The sequence below is a fragment of the Diabrotica virgifera genome, chromosome 9, assembly GCF_917563875.1.
Source record: "Diabrotica virgifera virgifera chromosome 9, PGI_DIABVI_V3a".
NCBI classification, from domain to species: Eukaryota; Metazoa; Arthropoda; class Insecta; order Coleoptera; family Chrysomelidae; genus Diabrotica; species Diabrotica virgifera.
Genome location: NC_065451.1, coordinates 187,849,279 through 187,877,120, shown reverse-complemented (window position 1 = coordinate 187,877,120; position 27,842 = coordinate 187,849,279). Strand labels below are relative to the sequence as shown.

General features: G+C 31.8%; 1 protein-coding gene across 1 annotated transcript; it reads right to left on the bottom strand.

Moving 5' to 3' along the window:
- Positions 1–36: 36 nt before the first annotated feature.
- LOC126892596 (perlucin-like) lies at positions 37–26,890 on the bottom strand. Its single transcript, XM_050662163.1, has 4 exons — positions 26,634–26,890; positions 14,764–14,813; positions 9,666–9,774; positions 37–387 (listed from the first exon to the last, which is right to left on the bottom strand). Exons 1-4 carry the CDS (start codon positions 26,719–26,721, stop codon positions 125–127), a joined length of 510 nt encoding a protein of 169 aa, XP_050518120.1. The 5' UTR covers positions 26,722–26,890; the 3' UTR covers positions 37–124.
- Positions 26,891–27,842: the final 952 nt, after the last annotated feature.

Here is a 27,842-nt window from a genome sequence, read left to right as displayed (position 1 = left end):
CAATTCGTTTGGCATGGAAAGAAGGTATACAGTAAATCATTTATACTATTTTTGTTTTATACTGTTTACTAAACAATTCACAAATATAATAGAATTTAAGATATATCTTTTGATCTTACTACACCTAGGAAGTTGTATCACTACACTTCTCAATGTTAACCTTGCAAAGAGCATTTAGGTATCTATCTTGATCTAAATCGTTCCATTCAAGATCTTTCCCGTAGTGGTATTCAACTTCGAGGGTATGTTCCTTGCCCTCCCAGTTATCTGGTTGGTTTTTTTGCCAGTTAGTAAAAACAATTGGACGTCCTGTAGACATCCAGACCCATTTGTCGTGAGGCAATGTGGTTCCTGATGTCCAAAACCAGTATTCACCTTTATTCGAAACTGGAAATTAAAGGAAACAGAATATTAATAAATAACTATCTAATTTTCTTAATAATTTTTTAGTTATTAGGAAGAGTGATTCTCCATACGAAAATTAAAGAAATGTGTGGGATCAGATACGCTAGGCAGTGCGGCACAATAACAAGCACGGATGATAGAACTCTGACCACAGTAGGAGAAATAAGCGTTGAATGGCCAACATACATAAAAAACCTATTCTCAGACAATAGAATAAAAACATTGATAGATAAACAAAAATCGAAAATAGCGACTTGCCCATCTGAACATCAGAAATAAAATACGCTTTAAAAATATGAAAACCGGAAAAGCCTCTGGACATGTGGCAGAAAAGTGACGTTTCTGTGCCGCAAAGTGACGTTTCTGTGCCGCAAAGTTCTTTTCTGCACAGTTGACTACCTCATTCTGAGTAACGTTATATTCTGTTAACATCCGTGGACTACCGCATTCTGAGTAACGTTATATTCTGTTTAAATCCGTGGTTAAACTTTAGACAAATATATAACTTATAAGACAATTATTATATTTAACTATGGCATAGAAACTAAATTATGGATGTTACAACTGTTTTATTTTACAATTTTATTCTTATTAAACATTTTATAATTATCAAATAACCAATAAGGATTTAGCAACCTGTGCAAGAGACGTCGAATGAAGTAGGTTTTGTGTAAATCCGTGACTGCATAAATATAATGTCAATAATGTGTAATAATTGTTTAAATTTAAACAAATTAAGGCAGTGCATTAATTTTTTAACTGATTTCTGTGCAATTTATTTGGGTATAAGGAATTTATAGGTATATTAATTAAATACAGTTTAAAATTTATCACTATTATAATTAGTCATCGTTTGGAAATTGTGATTTTTATTTTTAGGAAAAACTGTGCTTGTAGATAAAGTATAGTGTGAAACACGTGCAGAAAGGTAATTTCTCACTCGTTTGAATTGCGGCACTCGCTTGCGCTCGTACCGCAACTTTTCAAACTCGTGAGAAATTAGTACCTTTCTGCACTTCTTGTACAATATACTATTTAAAGCAATTTAGTAACAAATACAGTCGGAAAAATGAAAGAATTCCCATGAACGATCACATCAATCACTGATTTTGTATTTGCTGTCTTTTTCTATAACGAACGTTTGTTATTTATAGAAAAAGACAGGAAATACATAAGTGATTGATGTGATCGTTCATGGGTATTCTTTCATGTTTCCGACTGTACATAACAATTAAATAAAACAATAAATAATAGTATATTACTTTATGAGGCGGAGAAGCATGACTTTTCTTGACGCGCCCGATATTACGCGCCGAACGAAGTGAGGCGCGTAATAGAGGGCAAGTCAAGAAAAGTCGCTTCTTTGCCGAATAAAGTATACTATTTTTTCTTCAAACGTAGCAATTTTCAACCATAAATAGTACAATTCATACGCTATTTTTACTCGAAATTAACTGTGACAACTATCAAAGTCGTCTAGATGTTAGAAATTAAAATAATTAAGTCGTCGGTGGGATTTGCGTCTCCCTGGTTACAGTTGTTTGACAGTTGTTTGCAATTATTAAAGACAGCTTATTGTTGTTGCAACCGCAAGCGCAAATTTAGTGCGAAAGTGGAAAACCTAAACGAAATTGAGTCCGTGGCTAATGATGCAGTAGCACGTTTGGGGCCCTCCAAGTCCGGAATAAAGTATCGGTTAGCGTACAAGCACTTCCAAGAGTGGTGCGATACAAGAGGAGTACGGCAAGTTACCGAAGACGTTTTACTGGCATATTTTAATATAATGGAAAATGAAAATAAATGGAAATCTTCTACAATGTGGTCACGATACTCTATGATAAAATCCGAGTTAGTTATTAGAAAAAATGTGGATATAAGCAAATTTTTAAAGTTACGTGCCTTTCTGAAAAATACAAGCGAAGGATATACTGCAAAGAAGTCTAAAGTTTTCACTAAAGACGAGTTTGATAAATTTTTGTTTGAAGCGCCAGATAAGTTGTATTTAGAATTAAAGGTAAAAAAAATTATATTGCGAAGCATGTAGTATACTCTACTAAATTATAAAAATATTTCAGATTGTTTTGTTAATTGGGGTTACCGGCGCCTGTCGATGCGACTAAATGGTAAAAATGAAGACTGTGGACATTGAGGATAAACAAAATATAATAATTATCAAAATCCCAGACAGTAAAACACGACAAATTAGATCTTTTACGATAATTGGTCAAAACTACATTAAACTGTATAAAAAGTATGCATCACTGCGGCCTGAAAATTTCACAAAAAACCGATTTTTTATCAAGTACCAAAATGGAAAGTGTTACCGAAGCGTCATGGGAATACATTCGATCAGCGCAGTAGCCCAAAAAGTAGCTAGTTATTTAAATTTAAACGATGCAAGCGCATACACGGGTCACTCTTTACGACGAACTTCAGCAACACTTTTAATTGATGGAGGCGGAAATCTAGAATGCCTCAAACGACATGGGGGCTGGAAATCAAGCACGGTTGCCGAAGGATATATAGAGGATTCAATAAGAAATAAGAACGATAATGCTCAAAAAATTTTAAACCCTCATGATTCGCCAACATCGGGAATGATTGCTGAAAGTTGTGCTCAACCATCAGTATCATCAACAATTACCAATGCGTATCAAGAGTCTCATTAAGAGAAAATGCCTCATTAACTAATTGTACTTTTAATATTACTAAAAATAAAAATGATGTTTAATTGCTGTTAATGACATTTGTAATGTTGCTTTGTGACATGTTTCATATTGTTGCCATGACAACATTTTTCCCTCCGCCGTAAAGAAATGGAAAAAAAAACTGCTGCCGGCGGAGACATCAAACTTTGACAGGATCAAGTTAGATAAGTAATGTCATCATTATTTGACGTTTGAAGAACGAATAAAGTATACTATTTTTTCTTCAAACGTAACAAAATCTAGAATGCCTCAAACGACATGGGGGCTGGAAATCAAGCACGGTTGCCGAAGGATATATAGAGGATTCAATAAGAAATAAGAACGATAATGCTCAAAAAATTTTAAACCCTCTTGATTCGCCAACATCGGGAATGATTGCTGAAAGTTGTGCTCGACCATCAGTATCATCAACAATTACCAATGCGTATCAAGAGTCGGAAACATTTTTGCACGGTTTCAATTTTGAAAATGCCTCATTAACTAATTGTACTTTTAATATTATTATAAATAAAAATGATGTTTAATTGTTGTTAATGACATTTGTATTGTTGCTTTGTGACATGTTTCATATTGTTGCCATGACAACATTTTTCCCTCCGCCGTAAAGAAATGGGAAAAAAACTGCTGCCGGCGGAGACATCAAACTTTGACAGGATCAAGTTAGATAAGTAATGTCATCATTATTTGACGTTTTAAGAAAAAATTTTTTACAGTATTTTTCTACAACCGTGTTAAAAATGCAATTTTTAGCACTCCATAGGAGCGTTAAAAATGCTACTTTAAAGCACTAGTGCTTAAAAACATTTAAGGCACTGCAGTTAAAAGTGAATTGTCAAATTGTGCAACGTCAAAATATTTATATTTTATTTATTAACATTAATGTTAATGGTACAACCTGCGCAATTGGAAAAAGGTGGTTTAAAAGGTTTTTTCTAGAACCATGTTAAAATGCAATTTTTAGCACTCTATAGGAGCGTTAAAAATGCTACTTTAAGGCACTAGTGCTTTAAAATTTTTATGGCACTGCAATTCGTATTGACCGTATAGACAATTTTGATGTAATGTCAACAAAAAATAAAAATGGAATGTCAGTCAAGTTCAGGTAAAAGTTTTTGTAGATATTGTCCTATAATTACGTTTGTAGAAAAAATATTGCATGGTATGCGTGTTAAAAAGTACATTTTTAAGGCACTCATTTGAAATGCAGAACTCACTATCGCTCATTCTGCAAACTTTCATATGCGTGCCTTAAACGTGTACTTTTAACACTTATATCATAAATAAATATTTTAAAATTTAATTGAAACTGTATTATTGCATTTTTAAACACGTTTGTAGAAAAAACAAGTTTATGTAACGGTATAATATTTTCGCTAAGTATTTTAGACATTCCCCTCGAGTGTAGACAACCAGCTCTACCTTTTACGGGTCATAGGTTTCATGATTTCAGCAATTAACAAAAATATTGTATTTTATAAATTTATAACCTTTGTAGAAAAAATATTGTATGATATCCGTGTTAAAAAGTATATTTTTAAGGCACTCATGTGAATTGCAGAATTCGCTTCGCTCATTCTGCAAACTTTCACATGCGTGTCTTAAAATTGTACTTTTAACACTTATATCATAAATAACTAGAGAAAACAAATTGAAACTGGTTGTTTTAAACTCAATATCATAAAAAATTTCAATGTAAAACGAAGAATGTTTAAATTGTTTTTATTTATTTTTTTGATAGTGTTTTCAGCTCTAGTCCTTATGCAAGCTTCAGTTTGCGTGGGCACTTTCTTAATCAAATTATGAACATTTTGTTGTTGTAGGTTTCTTCATTCTTCTAGAGCAGCTTTTACTAGCCGTGCGATGTTTTGTGGATTTTCCCGGCAAGCTCAAATTTTTCTCTTAAGGTGATTTGCTTGCTTTCCTAAACAAAGTTTGCTTTCACAAACCTAAATCAAGCTACGCAAAAAAATGTAACGACTTTCGACTAAGTCTCACGCACCATATTATGAAGCTATTTCTAAAAATTTTCCATAAAAGAATTTACAAAAATTCGAAGAAGATGTGGATCCGGTATGAGAAGTCGAAAAGCTTCATTCAGTTTCATTGTTCTCATGCAAAATTGTCGGGATCAACCAAAAAATAGTCACTTGTTCTGTATAGGTTATGAAAAGGCTTTTGACGAAGTCAAACACGATAAGATAATATAATTTTTGTAAAGAACCTGAATCCAAACGACGTTAATACAATACTCTACTGGAACCAAACCGACTCTCTCAGAACCGAACTCGGTAATACTGAAACCATAAACATCCAAAGAGGAGTTAGACAAAATTGTATACCATCACCCTTATTATTCAACTTGTACTCAGAGGAAATCTTTAAAATTAATATAAATTAAGACTGTACGTCGTGTGTACGTGTCAATTATTCGCCTAGCTTTTACATATGGAAGTGAAACATGGACTCTAGATGTACATGTACATCATGGACTGTACATGTACATCATCATTCTCTTTGCCTTTTTCCTATGCGGGGTCGGATTCCCTAATTGCATTTCTCCACACAATTCTTTCTTTGGTCATATCAATGTCAATCCCCTTTACCAACATGTCTTGCCTTATCGTCTCCCCCCAGGTCTTCTTTGGTCTTCCTCTCCTACTCCTTCCAGGAATCTGCACTTCAGCTATTCTTCGTATTGGGTAATTAACGTCTCGACGTTGCACATGACCAAACCATCTTAACCTATGCTCTCTCATTTTGGCATCAATTGGTGCCACACCTAGACAGACACCTAGAGATAGACTCATTTCTAATTTTATCCTTCTTTGTCACTTCACTCATCCATCTAAGCATTCTCATTTCCGCCACATGCATTCGTTGTTCCTCTTTCTTCTTTATTGCCCAACATTCAGCTCTGTACATCATAGCCGGTCTTAAGGCTGTTTTATAGTAATTTCCCTTCAGCTTCATTGGAATTTTTCTGTCACAGAACACACCACTGGCTTCTTTCCACTTCATCCATCCAGCCCTAATTCTACTGCATGCATCTCCATCTATTTCTCCATTACTCTGTAATACCGATCCCAGGTACTTAAAACTATTGCTTTATACAATCAGTTCACCATCCAAAGATACCATTTTATTTGTAGTAACTCCATCTTTAAATGAACATTCCAAATACTCTGTTTTTGTCCTACTAAGTTTTAAACCTTTTCCCCCAAAGCTTGACTCCACTGTTCCAGTTTTTGTTCTAAGTCTCTTTCACTCTTTCCTACTAACACAACATCATCAGCATACATTAAGCACCATGGAATGTTACCCTGTAGTTTCGCTGTTATCTGGTCCAAAACTAATGGGAATAAATAAGGACTAAGCACAGAGCCTTGGTGCAATCCTACTTTCACATGAAATTTATCAGTCTCTCCCACACCTGTCCTTACATATTCACCACGGACTCCTTTCTTATTGAGTGACCACCACAGAATCTCTCGAGGAATTCTATCTATCATATGCTTTCTCAAGATCAATGAATACCATATGAGCGTTTGTTTCTTTACTCCTGTATCTGTCCATTAACTACCTTATAAAGAACTCTACATGGACTCTACATGGACTCTACATGTACATCAGAGGCAAATAAATAAGCTGTTGGTATTTAAAAAGAAGGTGCTCAGAATAATATTTGGCCCTCAATGGGATCAATTGACAGGAGAGTGGAAAAGGCGCCGCAATGCTGAATTGGTGAATTGCCATGGTAATGGCTAGACATTATATAAAGTGAAAGCTAACCGGATTAGACATGGGCAGGTCAAGTGGTTAAAGACAGTGATTTTACTTTATCGTACTACATACGTAGTATAGTATAATATTACTTTATCGTACTACATACGTAGTATAGTATAATAGATAAAGTTATAGGATCGTGCAAAAAAAAAATTTTCAGATTTCACATTTTTTGACGTTTTGAGTCCCCCTGAGTCGAAAAAGCAAATAAAAAAAACATGTCGGAAGTATGTACGTACGTATGTACGTACGTATGTCGCCACCGCCCAGCAAAAACTACCGGACCAATTTCGATGAAATTCGGTATGAGTAAGTTTAAGATAATTTTGTCAAGAAACTAAGCTTTTAAAAAAACGTCTCAAAGGGGCGCCGAAATAGGGGGGTTATATAGGGCCCATTTTTTGCAAATTTTGACCGAAACGAATGAAATTTAACTCAAAGTTAGCTCATCGATAGGTAAATAGAAATACGGAATTTGACATTTCCAAATTCAAAATGGCGGCCAACATGGCCGACCGCCCACTCGACACATTTCCCTACCTATAATAATAATAATAATAATAATAATAATGACTTTATTGCTTTTTTTCAAAAAAAATACAAACTAGACAAACAGTAATAATTATAATAAAGCAAAAGGCGACGTTCGCTCTTAGATGATGTTCCTAGAAACACCAGCTAAGAAGCTATCTAAACAGCTATCTAAAAACTTAAGATTTTAATTTGAAAAGTCGTTATATAGCCTAAAGATGGTGCTATAAGAAGAATATTATCGTTTTTCAGAAAAATTTATTGGTTACCTATATTTAAGGGGTCAAAATTTGACATAATTTTGAACTAGATTCTCTCAAAAATGGCTCCAAGGAATTTGTTTATTTTTTGATCTGTTTTTGAAATCCTATCGGTAAATTGAATGACGTTAGTCAGATTTCTTAACTCCCTATAGGAGGGGAGTTATGAATTTTCTATAAAAAAATATTCGAGTGCCCGTAACTTCCTTTGTAATAGAAACTAAAATTTGAAGTTTTGCAGACATATATGGTACTTTATTATCTATTATCAAAATAAATTTTACTCAAAATGTGGCTTCCGGTTGAACCGGAAATGATATAAAAATCTTAATTTTTTTAGTATATTTTTACATATTTTGAAAGAATGGAAAATTACCTTTCAAATAATAATTTTTTGTGACTACCTTAAAAACTATGCATCGAACTAAAAACACTATATAAAACATTTTTTAGGTTATAAATAACAAAGAGATTCGTTCCTTCGTAAATGTTTTATTTATAATACAAAAAGAGATATGGTAGGTAGGTGTAAAGAGGTTTTTTGGTGCATGCTCAAATTGGTGTATTCAACTTGAAATAACAGAGGAACGGTAGGTTTTAGGTGTATAATGCTACCAACGTCTTTTGTATGTTTGAAAAGGCCTTTAAAACGAGCACCATTAAATCCCGGTGACATTCAAACTAAGCGAGATATGGTGCAAAAAATATATATGACTAATGTACTTTAAGCAAAAATGAAAAGTACATAGATACATTCAACCTCTCATCCACCAGAAGTTAAATGCATTGTTTTTCTTCTGCAATACATTTTAATATAGTGTTATTTCTACATTCAAAAAGTTGAACGGAATGGTTTTCGTCAAAAATAAGATCAAATTATAGAATTCACTTTTAAATTTTCTTAAAAATCTTCCTCTATCTCCATGTAATTCGAAAATAAAAATGTTCCACCCCCGAGAAGTGGTGGGAACCGCCCCTATTATAAAAATCCATAATTTCATTAAAATCCATACAGTAGGATAGAATTCGGAGGTAATATCTTGTTATTAATCTCGCGCATTGACTGGCGTAATAGAAATAGAATGAAATTCAAATATTGTAAACTATTAATTTCTCAGAAAAATGAACTAATTTGAAATGAAAGTATGACTAAAATATTCTATTGATTTATGCAATAATCTATACATCTATAGTGTGTCCCCGAAATATGGCATCGAACATTTTCTCAAATGCAGGAATTAATGATGCGTAGAACCATATAATATTCTCAAGTATACAAGGTGTTTCTAAAATATCAAAATAACGAGTAACTTTGCTATTTTTATAGAATTCCAGTATCTAGTATGATAACGATAATAGATCGGTACGATAAAGTTCTCGGACGGCCCTTCCGTCCAGCGTTTTTTAGAGACCAGATGGTATAATATCAGTAGGCCGTTCAAGAAAGAGACGGAAGGATTATGTTGAAACCGATTTATCTAGGATTTGGTTACAACAATGGACAATAGCAAGATCGTAGAAGATGAAGGGCTTTAGTGGATGCAACGAAGACTAATCCAGAGTTGTAAAACCAGTCAATCAAGAAAGAAAGAAACTTTTTGTGTAGATTGGACCGCACTCTCTCAGCATAGGCACCCTTCGTTTTTTTTTAATTAGTATTTTGTATAGCACCAGCAAAAAAAATGCTCAGTTTGACACCTCCCCCCCCCCAAACATCGACGCCCTCCTGCAGTGCTTCCCTTGCAGGCCCGTTATCGCCGGCCCTGCTCTTAGAAATAACACTAGAAGCTACTGGCGATTGTAAATGTCAGTAATACTCGTGAAATAACTTTTTAACAAAATTTGTATCAACTCGACGGTAAAAATTCGATATTTTTGATCAGAGTGATCACAGTGATTCTCAGCAAAATTTAGCTTGTTACCATAATTTTTCAAATCTCTCACTACTGAACTAAGGTAGTAAAAAATATTTCCTTACACAAATTTTTCATTTGATGGTAAAGAAAATTGTTTTCTTCCTTCGATTCTATCCATATTAAATCCATATCAAGAGATTTGCAATATTGCATTGCTTGGAACCAATTACCCTAAAAATAGAAGAAATACTTAAATAGAAAATATACACTTTGTTTTATATATTCACTACATTATGTTAACAAAGATTATGTTTTATATATTCCATAAAACATAATTAAAGAGCATAAAAAATAAAGTAAAATAAATAAATAGATATTTTTCTACAACCACTATTCAAAGTGCACTTTTCTGCACGGTTTTATGTTAGCAAACTTGATATTTTCTCACAGTATAAGATATTTGACATTAGTGTGCAGAAAAGTGACGTTTCTGTGCCGCAAAGTGACGTTTCTGTGCCGCAAAGTTCTTTTCTGCACAGTTGACTACCTCATTCTGAGTAACGTTATATTCTGTTTACATCCGTGGACTACCGCATTCTGAGTAACGTTATATTCTGTTTACATCCGTGGTTAAACTTTAGACAAATATATAACCTATAAGACAATTATTATATTTAACTATAGCATAGAAACGAAATTATGGATGTTACAACTGTTTTATTTTACAATTTTATTCTTATTAAACATTTTATAATTATCAAATAACCAATAAGGATTTAGCAACCTGTGCAAGAGACGTCGAATGAAGTAGGTTTTGTGTAAATCCGTGACTGCATAAATATAATGTGAATAATGTGTAATAATTGTTTAAATTTAAACAAATTAAGGCAGTGCATTAATTTTTTAACTGATTTCTGTGCAATTTATTTAGGAATAAGGAATTTAAATTGATTAGTAGGTATTAATTAAATACAGTTTAAAATTTATCACATAGGTACCTATTATAATTATTAATCGTCGTTTGAAAATTGTGATTTTTATTTTTAGGAAAAACTGTGCTTGTAGAAAAAGTATAGTGTGAAACACGTGCAGAAAGGTAATTTCTCACTCGTTTGAATTGCGGCACTCGCTTGCGCTCGTACCGCAACTTTTCAAACTCGTGAGAAATTAGTACCTTTCTGCACTTGTTGCACAATATACTATTTCCTAACTAGTGCGGAAAGTGATACTTTCACGCACGAGACTGCCGTTGACCCGAACGACGCGATAGCGGAGTTCGGGCAAGTAGTCGAGTGCGAGGAAAACACTTTCCGTATGAGTTAGGAACAATATTTTTTTCTAGGGCCGTACGTTTGGAAAAAATACACAAAAAATAGAGTTTTATAAATTTTTATTTAGGAGTGAAAATACAAAAATTTATTCTTTGACAAGGTTGTCAAAACCAAACTTTCAATAAAATGGGTTACCACGACGACGATATTGGTTTCCATGACGACGATTCAAAACCATTGTAATTGTCTACTCTGATGTGACTTTAAATATTATGTCAAAATAATTTTATTTCATCGAATTATCAGTAGTAATTGCACAAGAGCTCTAAAATTCTATATTAATTTTAGAGATCGAGTGCAATTTGTTGGGATTATTTCATGAATAAAACTGTTCAAAACCAAAAAATTTTATTGTAATTTATTTATGTAAGTACAAATTAATACAATTAAACCCACAGTTGTTATAAATATGTATTTGAAGGTTGAAAGTCACCACTTTTATAATTTTTTTGTCATTAATGTCAGTGAATGTATTTATTCGTAGCAACGAAGGGCATCTGACGTAATATGCTTGACGACGGCAATTATCATGAAAGTTATCAATTTAATTTAGATTTCTGTAGCTTTCTATTGGTCAGAATCTCCTAAGAATGAAATAATCGCGCTAATTTCATTAAAATATGAGCTCAATAGGATAAATTTGAAATAAATTAGTAAACAATATCTAAATATTAGTTTATTTCATGTATTATATTATAGTATAATGCAATATTACAAGGTATTTTACTTTCCCGCACGCCGTGCGGGAAAATTTACTTTCACGCATGCCGTGCGGAAAATTGCAACTTTCGGAAACGAAATACGTGCGGGAAAATGGCTCTTTTAGCACGGCCGTAGAAAAATAAAATTTGCAAATACATTTATGAATAGATTCTCGTTAATTCTTTGAGTTTTCAATATTCTCATAAATTTTGTCTTCTTGACGGTCATTATTAGAACGTATTCTTATCAAACGCTGCTATTCTGCTAGGTATTCTTTGCGTCAAGATATAAGAAATTTGGCCTGGCGCTGGTGGGATGTCCCTACCGATTTAGTATCATAATAACAAACAACAAACCCTCCAGGAGCGGATTCGCTAAAATTAAGGGGAAAGGTACAAAATGCAAAATTTCGACGCCAGTCAAAATTTTCAATGTGTTTTAAATGTAATTATTTTTTCGAATCCTGAGAAAACTAATATGTAAGTATTTTTGAAAAATTTAAACGCAGAATGAAAAATTACTTTATTACCGAGGGCCGAAAATCCCTTGGAATGAATTAAAAGTTTCTTTTGAATGAGATATTTGAAATTAAAAATCACACTAAATTTTCTCTTAGTTTTTCACCCCTGTAACTAATTAAAATAAACATTATAGAAGTTTTCAGGGACTTTCGGCCCTCGGTAATAACGTAACGGCTTAAAGCCTAAAGTTCGTACCCAACCCCTTAACAAAAAAAATTCAAGTCTTCCAGTAGATATAATATTTTAATGGGGTTGGAATAATAAATATAAATTTAAATATATCATTATATTTATTACGTATTTATATCTATGTAGTTATAGGTATATTATTATGTACAATGAAATAAGAGAAATGAACAAATTAAAGAAATTAAGGAAATTAATGATAATATCAATAAAATATTAAAAGAGTGGTAACAAAAATCAGAATTAAAAAAGATAACATAATAAAAAATAACAGAAAATAACAGAAAAATAAAATTTGAAGTTTAGACGGAAAAAAATAAATACAAATTACAACTCTATGTCACTATCGCTGTCATCTTCACCAGAATCGTTATCTAATGTTATAATTATTGGTTTAATATGTGAGGTTAATGTTCTGTAATGATCTTCCGTTTTTATAACATGTGAAACACAATTTTGCCACAGTGTTGGGGAAATCTTTTTTATTTCTTCTGCAACATGTGACACCGATTCGCTACTAAATTTGGGACAGCAGTTGTTTCGCCGTAAACTTTCCTTAAGTTGGCTCCAGATTAATTCAATGGGGTTGAAGACACAGTAGTAAGGAGGTAATCGCAATACATTATGACCATCACGTTTGGCTAATTCGTCTATAACAAATTGTTTCTCAAACACTTTTGTGTGAAGAACTTCCAACATTTCTTTTTTTGTATATGTTTCTTCAAAGTACAAATCATTGTCATACAAAAAATCAGATATCTGTTTTTTTGTCGAACCTACACCGGGGATTTTTCTAATTTGTTCGCTGTGATACGTTGCGTTATCCATTACAATTACACTTTTTGGAGGCAAATTTGGCAACACCTTCTTTTCAAACCATTCCTTGAATAAGCTACTCGTCATATTTTCATGGTAGTCCAGCTTTGAATCTTTAATGTTTTTTGCCGATAGTAAAAAACTTTCCCCTCCAAGCCAGCCATTTTTGGATCTAATGTTCAGAATAATTATTCGCTGACCTCTATTAATTGGATAATTGGGTGCACATTTAATATAATCGTCTGTCCAACCTTTTTGAGCAGTATCGTGGGTATCGAACCATGTTTCATCTAGATAAAGTATCGGTCTTCCTTCATCTCTAAATTTAGATATAGCATCCAAGTATTCATTTCTCCATTTAATTAGACGAGGGGAATCCATTATTGATGATCGCTTATCAATTTTCTTGTATCGAAAACCAACGTGATTCAAAAATCTTGATAAAGTTGAAGGCGAATACGTAATGGAATAGTCTTTAACAAGTTGATCGTAGATCAAGCTAAGCGTTGGAACTAGGTTCTTTGAATAGAAATTGTAAATTGCTCTTCTAATTACCTCAGCGTCTTTTTCATTTACTGCTTTATATGTAGAAAAGTCACTCCGCTTTTTACGAGGTTGAATTCTATTCGTAACAATTTTCCACACTGTTGTATATGGCATCCTCGTCAGTCGAGATGTTATCTTGATGAGGAATTTACCGTCTTCTTGATTTGGATTATCTTCTTTCACAGTTTGATTAACATTCCTAATAATTTCTTTGGCATCATCAGATAAATGTACACGTGTTTTACACTTAGGACTAGCTTTACCGATTTCAGACATTTTACTTGAATAGTCGCGATCTAACCTTCTATCTAAATACAAGAAAATAACTGCCTGAATGTGCAAATGTCAAACTTAAATATGTTTGCCCCCCTTTCATAATGTTCCATAATGTATGTTTTCTGGATAAATAAATGATACTTAATTTTACCTAAATACCTACAAGCACGAGAATTATGTGTAAAGCTATATAATAATAATTAGAGGTATATCTTATCTTTAACTAATGTTCTTTCTAATGATTCTTTAATTTTTTTATTTAAATATAGAAAACTGCATTATCGGAAGTCCATTTTGTTTAAAGTGAAAACGATATAGAACACATTATAATCTAACTCAATAAAATTCACGTAATGAGCGCATTGGACATAAAAATTGTTTGTGATCGTTTGTAATTGATTCCAAGCAAGTTAATTTCAGATGAGTAAACGAATTCGTCTACAGCAAACAAAATTTTTAATACATTGTCTATAAATTTTAATTTTAATAATTTATTTGCATTGGCAGGTAACGAGTCAGTTCTGTAAATAATATAAAGTACGGCCCTAGTAGCTGTTCCAAAACTATTGCCACCCGTCGCAAAGATAATTGAGGGATTAGTAACGTCAACTATTTATTATGATACTAAATCGGTAGGGACATCCCACCAGCGTCAGGTAAAATTTCTTATATCTTGACGCAAATAATACCACCCTCTGAAGATCCTCTATATTTTCGGCTAAGGTTACAGTATCATCCGCATATCTAATGTTGTTAATGGGTACTCTAATTACTTGAGTATTGTATTATAAAGAATATTGTAAGGTATTTTCAAAAACTTAATAAACAAAATTATTACTTACCTTAAATGTATAGCCAAAGTAGTATATAGTATCTCCGTTTATAACTGTATCTAAAAGAATAAAGATTCTAATGAATTAGAATTTTGAAAATAGTTTTAAACATTATTTTCTATTAACTATTAACTATTATTTAATTAAGAGATAATTCAAAATACATCACAACTCAAAAATCGAACTAATGAGAGTTAAAAAGTAAGAGAGAGAAAGAGATCATACTGCATAGCTCAAGTTGTATGAGCAACTAGAATAGCTTTTGGATAAACCTTTGCAGGGATAAAGACTGCAAAAGTAACAAACTACAACTACTTACCTACTAAGTCTACCCCACAATCCCGACTGCCAAAATCCCGACAGCCAAAATCATGACGGCCAAAATCCCGACATGCCAGATGCCCGACAGTTTTGATAAGTTCCTTTTTAACATATAATTACATTTATTTCTGGTTCTTTTTACGGCCATCTATTTTTTATTTTTTTTTGTTACTAAACCAAAATATTTACCATTTGGACTAATTTTCTAAATAAAATTTCTAATGTGGGTATATGAATTAAATTATTATTTTTTGCCAATATATAGTCCAATATAATATGTATAATCCAATCCTGAATTCAAGTATACTTTCATATAATTGATATTATCATGTCACAACCTTCCATTTCACATAAGTATAGCTCTTATATTACAAAATCAAGTGTTTAAATATATTTTTTTAATTAATACATAATAATTAGTAACCGTACTTATTATTAAGTAATTAATTTTTCAATCTCAATACTCTTATGATTTTGTATTGCGTTTGAAAATAAAACAATAAAATATTCAAAATGAAGTGGTCGGGATTTTTACTTATGCGAGGATTATTGCATGTCGGTGTTTTGGCCGCCGGGATTTTGGCTGTCGGGATTTTTGCTGTCGGGTGGTTGGCTGTCAGGATTTTGGGCGCCACCATTACCTACTATACTACGTCGGTCTGAGGCTATGATATCAATCGCATAAGTGCACTATGAAGGGAAGGCTATTATGTGGAGAAGTTCTAATTTAAAACACGGTGCGTCCGAATGACTGCCAAAAAGTCAGAAAATTCGGAAAGCCCAAAAAAACAACAGACCAGGTAAACTTTTTGTGGATACCTTGCTACATTACTATCAAAGTCACTGAATTAGCATGTATAGGTGCTCACGATGCTATCAGTAACGAAGAATATCGGAGTGTGGCAAGTTATTTAAAAGCCTTTTCCAAAAATAAATGTTAAGGCAAAATGTGGTTTCGAAATTTCGACAGATTAAACGTAGTATTTCTCCTTGGCAACCAATAGCAACAACCAAAAGATCCCAAGTAATCCTAATACATTTCAAACTGGATCAGGGTAGGTGTAACCTATTGGGACCGTGCAAGTTCGGAAGAGCGACACCTGGTTTCATAGCTCAGCAATATTTTTAGCACTTTTAATAATTATATTGGCCAATTATATTAGCCCTGGTTACTAGATAATTGTCAAGGGCATGGCTCAAAAAAGAATAAGAAGAAAAAGTAAGATTGAGATGTTATTAAAAGGTAAACATTGCACTTATATTAGTCCAGGAACCGAAGCATTTCACCTCGCAATTTTTACAGAATGGATCGATTTGCGTGAAAATTTGAGAATAAGTAATGGATAGTTCAAGGATCAAAATCTATATGATGCCGAAAGGCGCTTTTACCATGGGGTCGGTTGCCACCCCATCTTAAGGGTGGAAATTTTTTATTATATTTTGACTGCAAAAGTTGATAAAAACATTCATTCTAAGCAAAAAATGTTCTATACATTTTTGTGATAAAATTAATACTTTTCGATTTATTCGCTATCGAAAGTGCTAGTTTTATATAGAAAAAATCAATGTTTTTCGATATATACTCATTTACCATTCACTCAATTTTTGCCGTAGAAAAAATTTTTTCAAACCAAGTTCTTGGGAATTAAATAACCTACAATTTCATTTTAAAATATTTTTTCGTATATCTTATGCTAATCTTTCTATTTTGAAGAAAATGGCATTTTTTACCAAACTACAAAAAGTCGTTATTCGCTTTTAACTCTACTTTTTTAAAAACTAATCATTCTAAGCCAGTCAAACTTTTAAAATCTATTAAGAATACATAAATAAAGAAGAATTAATAAGACCAATGACTAAAAGCAAAGCTAACTTACATTATTATGCTTCCAATTGGATTTTTTTTTTGAAAAAAATATATTGATTTTTTAACCGTAACCTTTTTAATTTTTATCTTATAAAGTTTGTTAAAAAACAATTTGGTAGCTTTTTACAAGATCTATAAGACTATTAATACCAAGTCCTTTTAAAATCCTCAGTCGCAAAAAGTGGTGACTTTGTATGGGTTGGTAAAGGTGATTTTTGCATGTTATTACAAATTTTAATTGTCAATAGCTCACTCAATTTTTACCGTAGAGAAAATTTTTGCAAACTAATTTCTTGGGAATTAAATGAGCTACAATTTTATATTTAAATATTTTTTTGTATCTCTGATGATAATCTTTCTATTCTGAAGAAAAAGGAATTTTTTACCAAACTTCAAAAATTCGATATTTGCTTTTGACTCCATTTTTTTAAAAACTAATCATTCTAAACCAGTTAAACTTCTAGAACCTATTAATAATATATAAGTAAAGAAGACGAAATAGGGTCAATGACTAGTTTTAATCAGGGTGGTGATTAGGGGTTTGCTTTCGATCACTTTTTCGCTGAAAAATATAGGGTCTGACATTCTTTTCATTATAAGCCACCTAATTTTTGAGCTAAAGACTTTTTTTTTATTTCTGAAGATAGATATTTTTAAATACTTCAAATTAGTATAAACAAGTGATCCTCGAAAAATGCATAGTTTTCCCGTCTTTTGACTTTGAAACTACAATATTTAGCATTTGCCGAAGAAGACCTAATATATAATAAAATATAGCTCGATTACTATTGGTCTTAAAGAAAATTTAAAAACACGGTTTTGTTGATTTTTTCGAATGGTACATTTTTTTTGAGCAAAGTTGTTTTGATAAAACAAAAACTTTTTGAGTTATTTGTAGAAAAATGATTAAAAACATTATTTTTTTTAATATAAAACTAACACTTTCGATAGCGAATAAATAGAAAACTATTAATTTTTTCAAAAAAATGTATACAACATTTTTTGCTTAGAATGAATGTTTTTACCAACTTTTGCGGTCAAAATATAATAAACAATTTTCACCCCCGACATGGGGTGGCAACCACCCCCATGGTAAAAGCGCCTTTTGGCATCATATAGATTTGGATCCTTAGACTATCCACTACTTATTCTCAAATTTTCAAGCTAATCGATCCATTCTGTAAAAATTGCGAAGTTTGGTCCTATTTTAAGCTTCATTACTTGGACTAAATATAGTAAATAAAATTAATTATTAAAATGCAATATTGCAAGCAAAATACAGTTAAGTAAATTCACTTTAATAATTGCAAATGTATCAATATTCCGGAGCAACATATAATTTACAGTAGGCATCAAATAAACGTCAATTTGACAATTCCTCGTATTGCGAGAAATGTCGCTAGATTGCGTCTCAAAAGGTGGAATCATTGCATCGCGATGGTTCGCCTTAAATAGGCCGGGTTGTTGATGTTTGTTTCAGAGTTGTGACTGCATAGCTCCACCGAGGACGCATGCGATGCAAAAATAGCTATCTGGATATGGTGGTCCAACTCTAAATCAAATTAAAACAAAACTGCCGTTATCTATTTGACCATTTCAATTGACAATATGAATTATTTAAGAAATATGTTAAGAAAGTTGCAAAATTTCTCCGTTACTCGCGCACGGTCGTTTCTCGTATCCCCTCCAAGTACTTGCACACAGCGAATATAAGACCTTAATAAAACCTGTTGTTATATATAGAATGGAAACAACGACGAGTAACAAGAAAGAGGAAGATAGCCTTTTGCAAATTGAGAGAAAACTAATAAGAACAACAGTGGACCACAATGCAGCAAGAGAGGAAGAAATACCAAAATTAAAGAAGAATTAAAGAGAGTAAATATAGTCAGATACACAAAATTTCTTCGTTTATAGAATGGATAGGACATATACAGAGACGCCAGCAATCAGATATGTTAAGAAGAATAACTAATTGGACACCACTATGGCCCAGGGCAGGGGAAGACCTAGGAGAAGATGGCCGGATGATGTAGAAGAAGACATAAGAGCATTGAACTGCAAACGACTAAAATTACTAGAAGAGGTCACCCTAGCGCCCCCTGATATAGAAAACAAGCCCTCTACGATGGTAATCAACTTCATCAAAAGTATAAAAATTAACTAGATTTAGGTATGCACAAAATATTTCTACAGGTCGAAGTGCGGAGAGGCTGTATTATTAGGGTGCATCGAAAAAGGAGAAAATAATTTTTTTTTTGCGATGGAAAAGTAATGCTTCACAAAAGTTGCCCAATCAACTGTTAAGTATTTTGGTAAAATTTTTTCAAAATTCGATAATATTTTCTGCCCCCCAAGACAATTAAAAATTTTGAAAAAATGTTAACAGGCGAAAAATTTTTTTATTTCGAAACTAAAATGTTATAGATTACAAAAGTTGCCTAACACACTATTTAGTATTTTAGTAAAATTGCGTTGCAATGAAAAAATATTTTCTGCTCCCCAAGGCAACTAAAAATTAGAAAAAATACATTAATATGCGAATTTCTTTTGTAAGGGGAATGTAATACCTTATAGAACTTGAATAAATAAATTCGGTTTAAATTGGAAAATATTTTCTGGTTTCACAAGGCAATTAAAAATTTTACTTAAGAAAAATATACTAAAACATTCTTTTTATAACAAAATAGCCTAACTCATCCGTCTCCCTGCCGTCACCAAAGTTTATTAATACTAAAATAAATATAAAGCAAAGTACAAAATTAGGTATAAAAATATTACAAAAAATATGGTAAAAGCATTCTCTTCGAAGATGTCTTCCGATTTAGCATTAAACTGAGGTATGCAGTCTTGCTGGAATCAATTCGAGTTTGTATAAATCCATTGCTCGAATACGCTCCACAAACAGCTAGAGAAGCTTGTGTCACTTGCTTGACACATCGTTCTACACATTGTTTGTGGCAGTGGTATTTCTCAATCTCAATATTAAAAGGGTCTAAATTAGGATTCTTAATAAAATCTCGCAGATTGTCACTCGAAAATCTAGAGAATATAGGTGGTTCTGTAAGGTGATATTCTTGTTAGTTAATTAACTTAAAGTAGTCGTTTGAATCAAAATTTTTATAGGAGAAAGTTTGAAGACCCTCACGTTTTTTGATTTGGTCACTGGCAAACTTCTTTTGATGTAAAAGGGGTAGATCATTTGAATGTCACAGACATACAAACCACTGAAGCGGTTTTTTAAGATGTTATTGTAACATCCGTATTACATCACCCGTAACGCCAGTATTTACAACTGTTTCGTCACATGCAATAGCTGGATTTGATATACCAGATAGCGGATACCCATATCCCAAATATTTGTACCCTAGCTCATGCACAAGTGTTAATGAGTTTTTCCAGGATCGATTGATCATAAAACTTGGTACTGTTTCTTACTTGAGCTAAAGTTTTGTCTTTGCGTCGGTAACTTTCTTCTTTTATGGTTGTTCTCTCTAATTATATTTGTTTTTGTTTTCCCTTCAATTGAGCTTCTCACCATTTTTCTGGGACCTCTTGGATTAAATAGAAATTCGCGCTCATCCAAAGGCACTTTTTGAGATTTGCCACAAAGACAATTGATCAGAGTGCCACATTTGCATGCTGCAAGATCGAAACTTGTAGTTTTACTTTTGTTCTTAAAGCATTGAATTTTATTTTTGTAAAATTCACTGTTTTGCCTGTTCTTAAATGGTTTCATCACTTTCATAATATATTTGACATAATAGGCTTCTAAAATCTGAATAATTCTTGTATGTTAAATTATTGTAATTAAAGTCTTTTTCCTTATTTAATCCAATTTAATTCCAACCTGTTCGGCAATACCAGAAAATTGTGGCTCTTTCTTGCTGAGTTTCTTGCTCTTTCTTGCAACCACAAAACTTCATCGCTTGTTTGTATTTCGGTAAAACATTTTCAGGTATATTTGGTGGTTGCCTAAAAATGGGGCGGTCCACAGCACATCTTGATTTTATCCCCTTGGTCCTGGTTTATCTATTTTAAAAATCTTTAATTGGCAAACAACAATAATAACAAAGAAAGGCATCGCACCAAACATAAGTGAAAATTACATGTACGGACTCACGAAGCGAGACATATCAAAGCGGTTGGGGGACTGAAAAAACAAATAAATCTTTAAATATCGTTCAAGTTTGTAATTGACAACATCTTAAGTTTTCTTTAATTGATCTTAGATCGAGTTAGCACATATTTTATTCCAAATAATATAAATTGAAATTTCCATAAAAATCAGATATTTAATAAAATTCAAGGTCGTTGGGGGGCAGAAAATTCGCTTAGAAAAAAAATTAAAAATACTAATATGCTGAAAAATAACACTAGCAATTTTTTCACGCTATTATATTGTTATATTCCTATTTGATAGGAGAATTAAAATTTATAATTATAAGCAAAATTCAAATTAATATAAAAGATCTTCAATTTTCTCAGCCACGGGCATGTAAATTTAGAACAACCTGTATACAACAAATTATTATATTTAGTTTTTAAGAAAGTGATTCGAAGAAGCGGACGAAACTCGGTAACAATGCGCCAAGACAAACAAGTTTGAGTGACGCGGCCCATTATAGTGTTCGCGGAAGATTCGATCATTAGCCTACGCTAAATAAGACTCAGTGAAATAGATAATAGGTCATTAAGTTTTGTAAAAAGTAGAAAGTAAGTTTAAATTGGGAAATGATTATTTTTTCTTGAAATCCATTAAACATATTTAGAAAGATTAAAAGTTGGTATTGAGGAATACGGCGAATTATAGTTTGTGGTGGAATGTTGATTTTTGAATCTGGAAGGGATATTTAGAAAGTAGGGAAATGAATGAGGATGAGAGATCAGAATGTTTTGGGCAGTGGAGAGGTGAAGTCCAGTGGTGGACGGTAGTGTACGAAGAGTGAAAACGCCGGTATAGTTCCGTGAGTGTTGAGTACCCATCGGAACGAGAGGTAGGCCGAGTCGAGAGAAAAGAATCTCCTTGAGCAACGAGTATCCCGGTGGCTGATTGAAGTGGTTCGAAAAAGGTAGAACACGACATCACGAGAAAAGCAGGAACGAGAGCGATACGAGGTAGTTTTCAAAGGAGAACATTACTGGAGGCCAGGAAGAGTTTTTCATCGCAACCAAGGGTAGGAGGAAACGGGTTTTGTGTGAGGACATTCAAAGTTCACCAGATAAAGGTCAGTCTCATTTGTCAAGACATAAATGTATGGGTTTTTGTATTAAATACCACATTAAAAATTGAAGAGCATAATCGCTAATATCAGAAGATTTTCATCAAACTTAAATCAATTTGTTGCTAATAAATCCTAATAGTTTCATTATTAATAAAAGTTTTAAATTGGAAACCAAAAGGAAATAAGATTCCCATTTTTAAATGTTTGTATTAAATAAATATAAGATCTAACAAATATTAAGCAGTAATTGCCATTTATATAAAATAAACAAAATTTTGATTTATAATTGTAATCCATATGTGTGTATTATTTTATTTTTTTCCCTATCCCGATTAGGAACCACTGAGAAATACTTGGAAGTCACGAAAGTAAGTAAGTAATTTTATAATTCGCCCTGAGATTGAAAACATATTGATATGTGATCTGGTTGATTAATTAGATTATCATTAATGCATTAATTAAATTAAATTACATATAAGAATATCATCACATATAAATAAATAAGATCACAACAATATATAACATTTCCAACTTTTATTTTTTCGATGCACCCTACTGTATATGTATATCCTTAGCTACCTCACATAATCTGAAGATTAATGAATGTGAAAGACTGGAAAATTCAGTGCAAAGACAGGAAGAAATAGAAAAGTGTCACGACAGCAGCAAAGACACCACAGCAAGCTATAAATGACAGAGGAGTAATCTACCTCACCCAAGAAGAGCATTTTGAACGCAATGACATTAGCTATAATCCCTAATAGACCAAGTAATGAAGCTTAAAATAGGACAAAACTTCGCAATTTTTACAGAATGGATCGATTTACTTGAAAATTTGAGAACAAGTAGTGGATAGTCCAAGGAATCTATATGATGCCGAAAGCCGCTTTTACCATGGGGGTGCTTGCCACCCCATGTCGGGGGTGAAAGTTTTTTATTATATTTTGACCACAAAAGTTGGTAAAAACATTCATTCTAAGCAAAAAATGTTCTATACATTTTTTTTAATAAAATTAATAGTTTTCGAATTATTCGCTATCGAAAGTGTTACTTTTATATAAAAATATTAATAATCAACTATTTATAATGGGAAATAAGCCACAATTTTACCAAAAAAATATTTTATTAACGTTTCGAAGGCCAAATCGGGTTTCGTTGTCAAAATACAAAATACTACTACCTAGTATTATATTAAATACTACTAGGTACTAGTATTTTGTATTTTGACAACGAAAATCGATTTGGGCTTTTGAACGTTAATAAAATCTTTTTTTGGTAAAATTATGGCTTATTTCCCATTATAAATAGTTTATTATAAAAATGCCACAAGGAAATAGCTTCAGAACAACATAAATTAACAAAATTTATTAACAAAAATATTAATGTTTTTAATCAGTTTTCTGCAAATAACTCAAAAAGTTTTCTTCTCATCAACACAACATTGTTTAACAAAAATGTACCTTTTGAAAAAATCAACGAAACCATTTTTTTAAATTTTCTTTAAGACCAATAGTAATCGAGCTATGCTTTATTATATGTTAGCTCTTCTTCGTCAAATGCTAAATTGTAGTTTCAAAGTCAAAAGACGGGAAAACTATGCATTTTCGAGGATAACTTTTTTAAACCTATCTATCTATCTCCAGAAATAAAAAAGTCTTTAGCTCAAAAATTAAGTGGCTTATAATGAAAAGAATGTCAGACCCTATATTTTTCAGCGAAAAAGTGATCGAAAGCAAACCCCTAATCACCACCCTGATTAAAATTAGTCATTGACCTTATCTCATCTTCTTTACTTATGTATTATTAATAGCTTCTAGAAGTTTAACTGGTTTAGAATGATCAGTTTTTTAAAAAATGGAGTCAAAAGCAAATATCGAATTTTTGAAGTTTGGTAAAAAATTCCTTTTTCTTCAGAATAGGAAGATTATCATCAGAGATACGAAAAAATATTTCAATATGAAATTGTAGCTTATTTAATTTCCAAGAACTTGGTTTGCAAAAATGTTTTCTACGGTAAAAATTAAGTGAGCTATTGACAACTTGTAATAACATGCAAAAATCACCTTTACCAACCCTTTCAAGTCACCACTTTTTGCGACTGAGGATTTTAAAAGGATTTAATATTAATATTCTTACAGATCTTGTAAAAACCTACAAACGCACGTAAGAAGTTATACTTTTATTATATGATTTCAACGAAATAAATATACTTTCGAACAGTTTATTTATATTTTATTTAAAGATTAAACTAATTTTTACATACGTAATACTTTCCAAAAATTTATATTAAAACAATACCAAAAATTAAAAAAAATTAGAAGACACCCGGATTTGAACCGGGGACCTCTTGATCTCCAGCCGAATGCTCTACCACTGAGCTATACTCCTTTTGTTTGTGCGGGTGCGGACTACAATATTTCTGAGACATAGTTTCAAATAGACCAAGTAAAGTATAAAAATACTTTAAATATTAGGTACTTATTATCTTATTCCCGAGGTTCTTCTTCTTTTAGTGCCCATTCGTTTCGAATATTGGCGATCATTTTGGCTATCATTATTTTATTAACTGATGCTTTAAACAGATCAGTTGTTGTTATGGAGAACCATTTCCTCAGGTTCTTTAACCATCATATTCTTCTTCTCCCCATTCCTCGCTTTCCGAATACTTTTCCTTGAAGGATTACCTCCAGTAATTTGTATTTAGTGACGTTTCTCATTATATGTCCGACATATTATAACTTTCTTCTTTTAATGGTATACATCTCCTCTCTTTTTTTGCCCACTCTTCGTAATACGGTCTCGTTGGTTATCTTGTCCGTCCATGATTTCCTTAGGATTCGCCTGTATAGCCACATCTCGAAGGCTTCAAGTTTTTTCTCCATTGCTTCAGTTAGTGTCTAGGATTCAACTCCGTAATACAATATTGAGAAGATGTAACATCGTAGGAGCCTTACTTTTATCCCCAGATTAAAGTTGTGGCTATTCCCGAGGTAGACAAATCTAAAGATACAAAAATTATAATAAATATATTTACTAAAAACACTAATATATTCTTTCCAGACCTTTTTTGGACTAATACATACATAACTTAGAACATTTAGCAACTAATGTCATACTGACATCATAAATACTGACGTCATACTGAATAATAAAAATTTACTCCCAATCGCGCCTAAAGAAGTATAACTTCAAAAAGAAATCCAATTGGAAGCATAATAATGTAAGTTAGCTTTGCTTTTAGTCATTGGCCTTATTTATTCTTCTTTATTTATGTATTATTAATAGATTCTAGAAGTTTGACTGGCTTAGACTGATTAGTTTTTAAAAACTTGGAGTTAAAATCGAATAACGACTTTTTGTAGTTTGGTAAAAAATGCCATTTTCTTCAGAATAGAAAGATTAGCATCAGATATACGAAAAAATGTTTTGATATGAAATTGTAGGTTATTTAATTCCCAAGAACTTAATTTGAAAAAATTTTTTCTACGGCAAAAATTGAGTGAATGGTAAATGAGTATATATCGAAAAACATTGGGTTTTTCTATATAAAACAAACACTTTCGATAGCGAAAAAATCGAAAAGTATTAATTTTATCAAAAAAATGTATAGAACATTTTTGGCTTAGAATGAATATTTTTATCAACTTTTGCAGTCAAAATATAATAAAAAATGTCCACCCCTAAGACGGGGTGGCCACCGCCTACATGGTAAAAGCGCCTTTCGACATCATATAGATTTTGATCCTTGAACTATCCACTACTTATTCTCAAATTTTCAAGCAAATCGATCCATTCTGTAAAAATTGCGAGGTGAAATGCTTCGGTTCCTGGACTATAAGAATTGTAATACATAATGAATGAAGGAATGAATGAATACATATCGTCAAAAAGAGGCTAACTAATTGAAGACATAATTGGATAAAGGTCATATGTCACAAAATAATGCTTTTGAGTAATGAGCATTTTAGTGTCTTTTGTTCCAAGTCAATTATTTGTTTTATAAATTTACATTGCTATGCTTTCTTAAACAGGTATCTGAAGGTACTTTCTTACGCTTCAAATTAAATTTAAAAAAGTTACCTGAAGCCAAATATTTCAAATTTTGTGGACATATTGCCTTTATCCAAATAGTAAGTAGTAGAAAATTCTCCATATTTACACATTTGACGTTTGTAAAGGTATGATGTCCAAACGCAATTTTGGACGACATAATACCTTTATTCACCACAATTCGGAAATAATTGTCTGACATAAATTGCTTTAATACATTTCTGTTATTTTTATTTTGCTAAAAATAGGTAAATTTAACATTTTTACAGGTTAGAGAGCATATTACAAGAACAAACAGCTAATAAAACAATTTTCTCAAAAAATGTGACATATGACCTTTATCCACTTATCTCTTTAATTGTAGTTGAATAAAAATGAATATAAATTTAATACTTTTTATAATTTTAAATACCTACCATTCACTGCTACAAATGGATATGCAATATTCATCTTTATATTGAATAAAATTATAAATACTATAGTTGTAATTATTGATCTTTCCATTTTGGACACACCAGATATACTAAAAATTTTGTATATGTCTATCGTTCTATAATATAGACTATATGGTTCTATAATATCGTTCTATAATATAGTCCCGCTTAAAAAAGATAACCTTTTTAAATACAGGAAGATTCGATGTTTAGGTAATCTATAACTGGCTAATATTACAGTTTGTGCTAATTTAATTAACAATTAAAATTAATTTTATAAACCAATCATAATATGATGATAAAAGTATATCATTAATTTTAAATGACATAAGATAATTTTTTAATTAATTTATACAATAGAATATAATTACAATTATTTTTACATTACTTTACATTTATTTTAATTATCTATAAGAATACTTTATTAAAAACAAAATAATTGATTGTGCCGAAATCTGCCGAAATCATGTACTCATCTGTCAAAATGATTGTCAGTCATAAAAGGTTTATTACCTAGTATATTATATGTTTATATATCCACTGTTTATCTTAAATACGTAGTTACCTACTTATACCACGAGTCTGTTACAGCCCAAGCCGTTTCTTCCTCAACTGAGCCAGTAATTTGGGGAAATCGGTCATTTTGACCTAATGCCGTCGCTGCCATTGCTTCTTGAACCTGAACATTCCAAAACCCCTTTGGTTGTCCTCGTTTCTTCCTGTCAACGGGAAGCTAATGACGCATTCTTTTGGGCTATCTACTCTGGTCCATTCTTTGAAAATGTACCAGAATAGAATAGAAATATGCTTTATTGTCATGAAAAATTTAACAATTTTATAGGCAAAGCTTACAAGAAACATAAATAAGAACAATAACAAATACAATTTACTAAAATTATATAAATCGTCAATATGAATATAATATAATGAAGTGTAACAAAAAAAAACAGTAAAAATCTATGGCAAAATTTAAAAAAATTGCAAATTGCATAATCTACCTTAAGACATTTAATAAGTTAAGTTAAGCTGCTGCAGATGAAACTCAAATATAGATTAAGATTCTACTTATAAATAAGAATACTGTACTTTCTTAGTTATTGGTTAAGAAATTATGGTATTAAATAATATGGTCTTTCAGATAAATAGGCTTTTGTCATTTTACGGAACTTGGGGAAAGATGTTGCAGATTTA

What these genes read in the sequence shown, in the direction of transcription:
- LOC126892596 (XM_050662163.1), bottom strand. Translation starts at nt 26,721, where the DNA reads ATGGAAAGATCAATAATTACAACTATAGTATTTATAATTTTATTCAAT. An exon ending in TCCATTTGTAGCAGTGAATG is followed by an intron (nt 14,814 to 26,633) that starts GTAGGTATTTAA and finishes TTATTCTTTTAG; the next exon opens with ATACAGTTATAAACGGAGAT. An exon ending in CCATCAAATGAAAAATTTGT is followed by an intron (nt 388 to 9,665) that starts GTAAGGAAATAT and finishes TTTAATTTCCAG; the next exon opens with TTTCGAATAAAGGTGAATAC.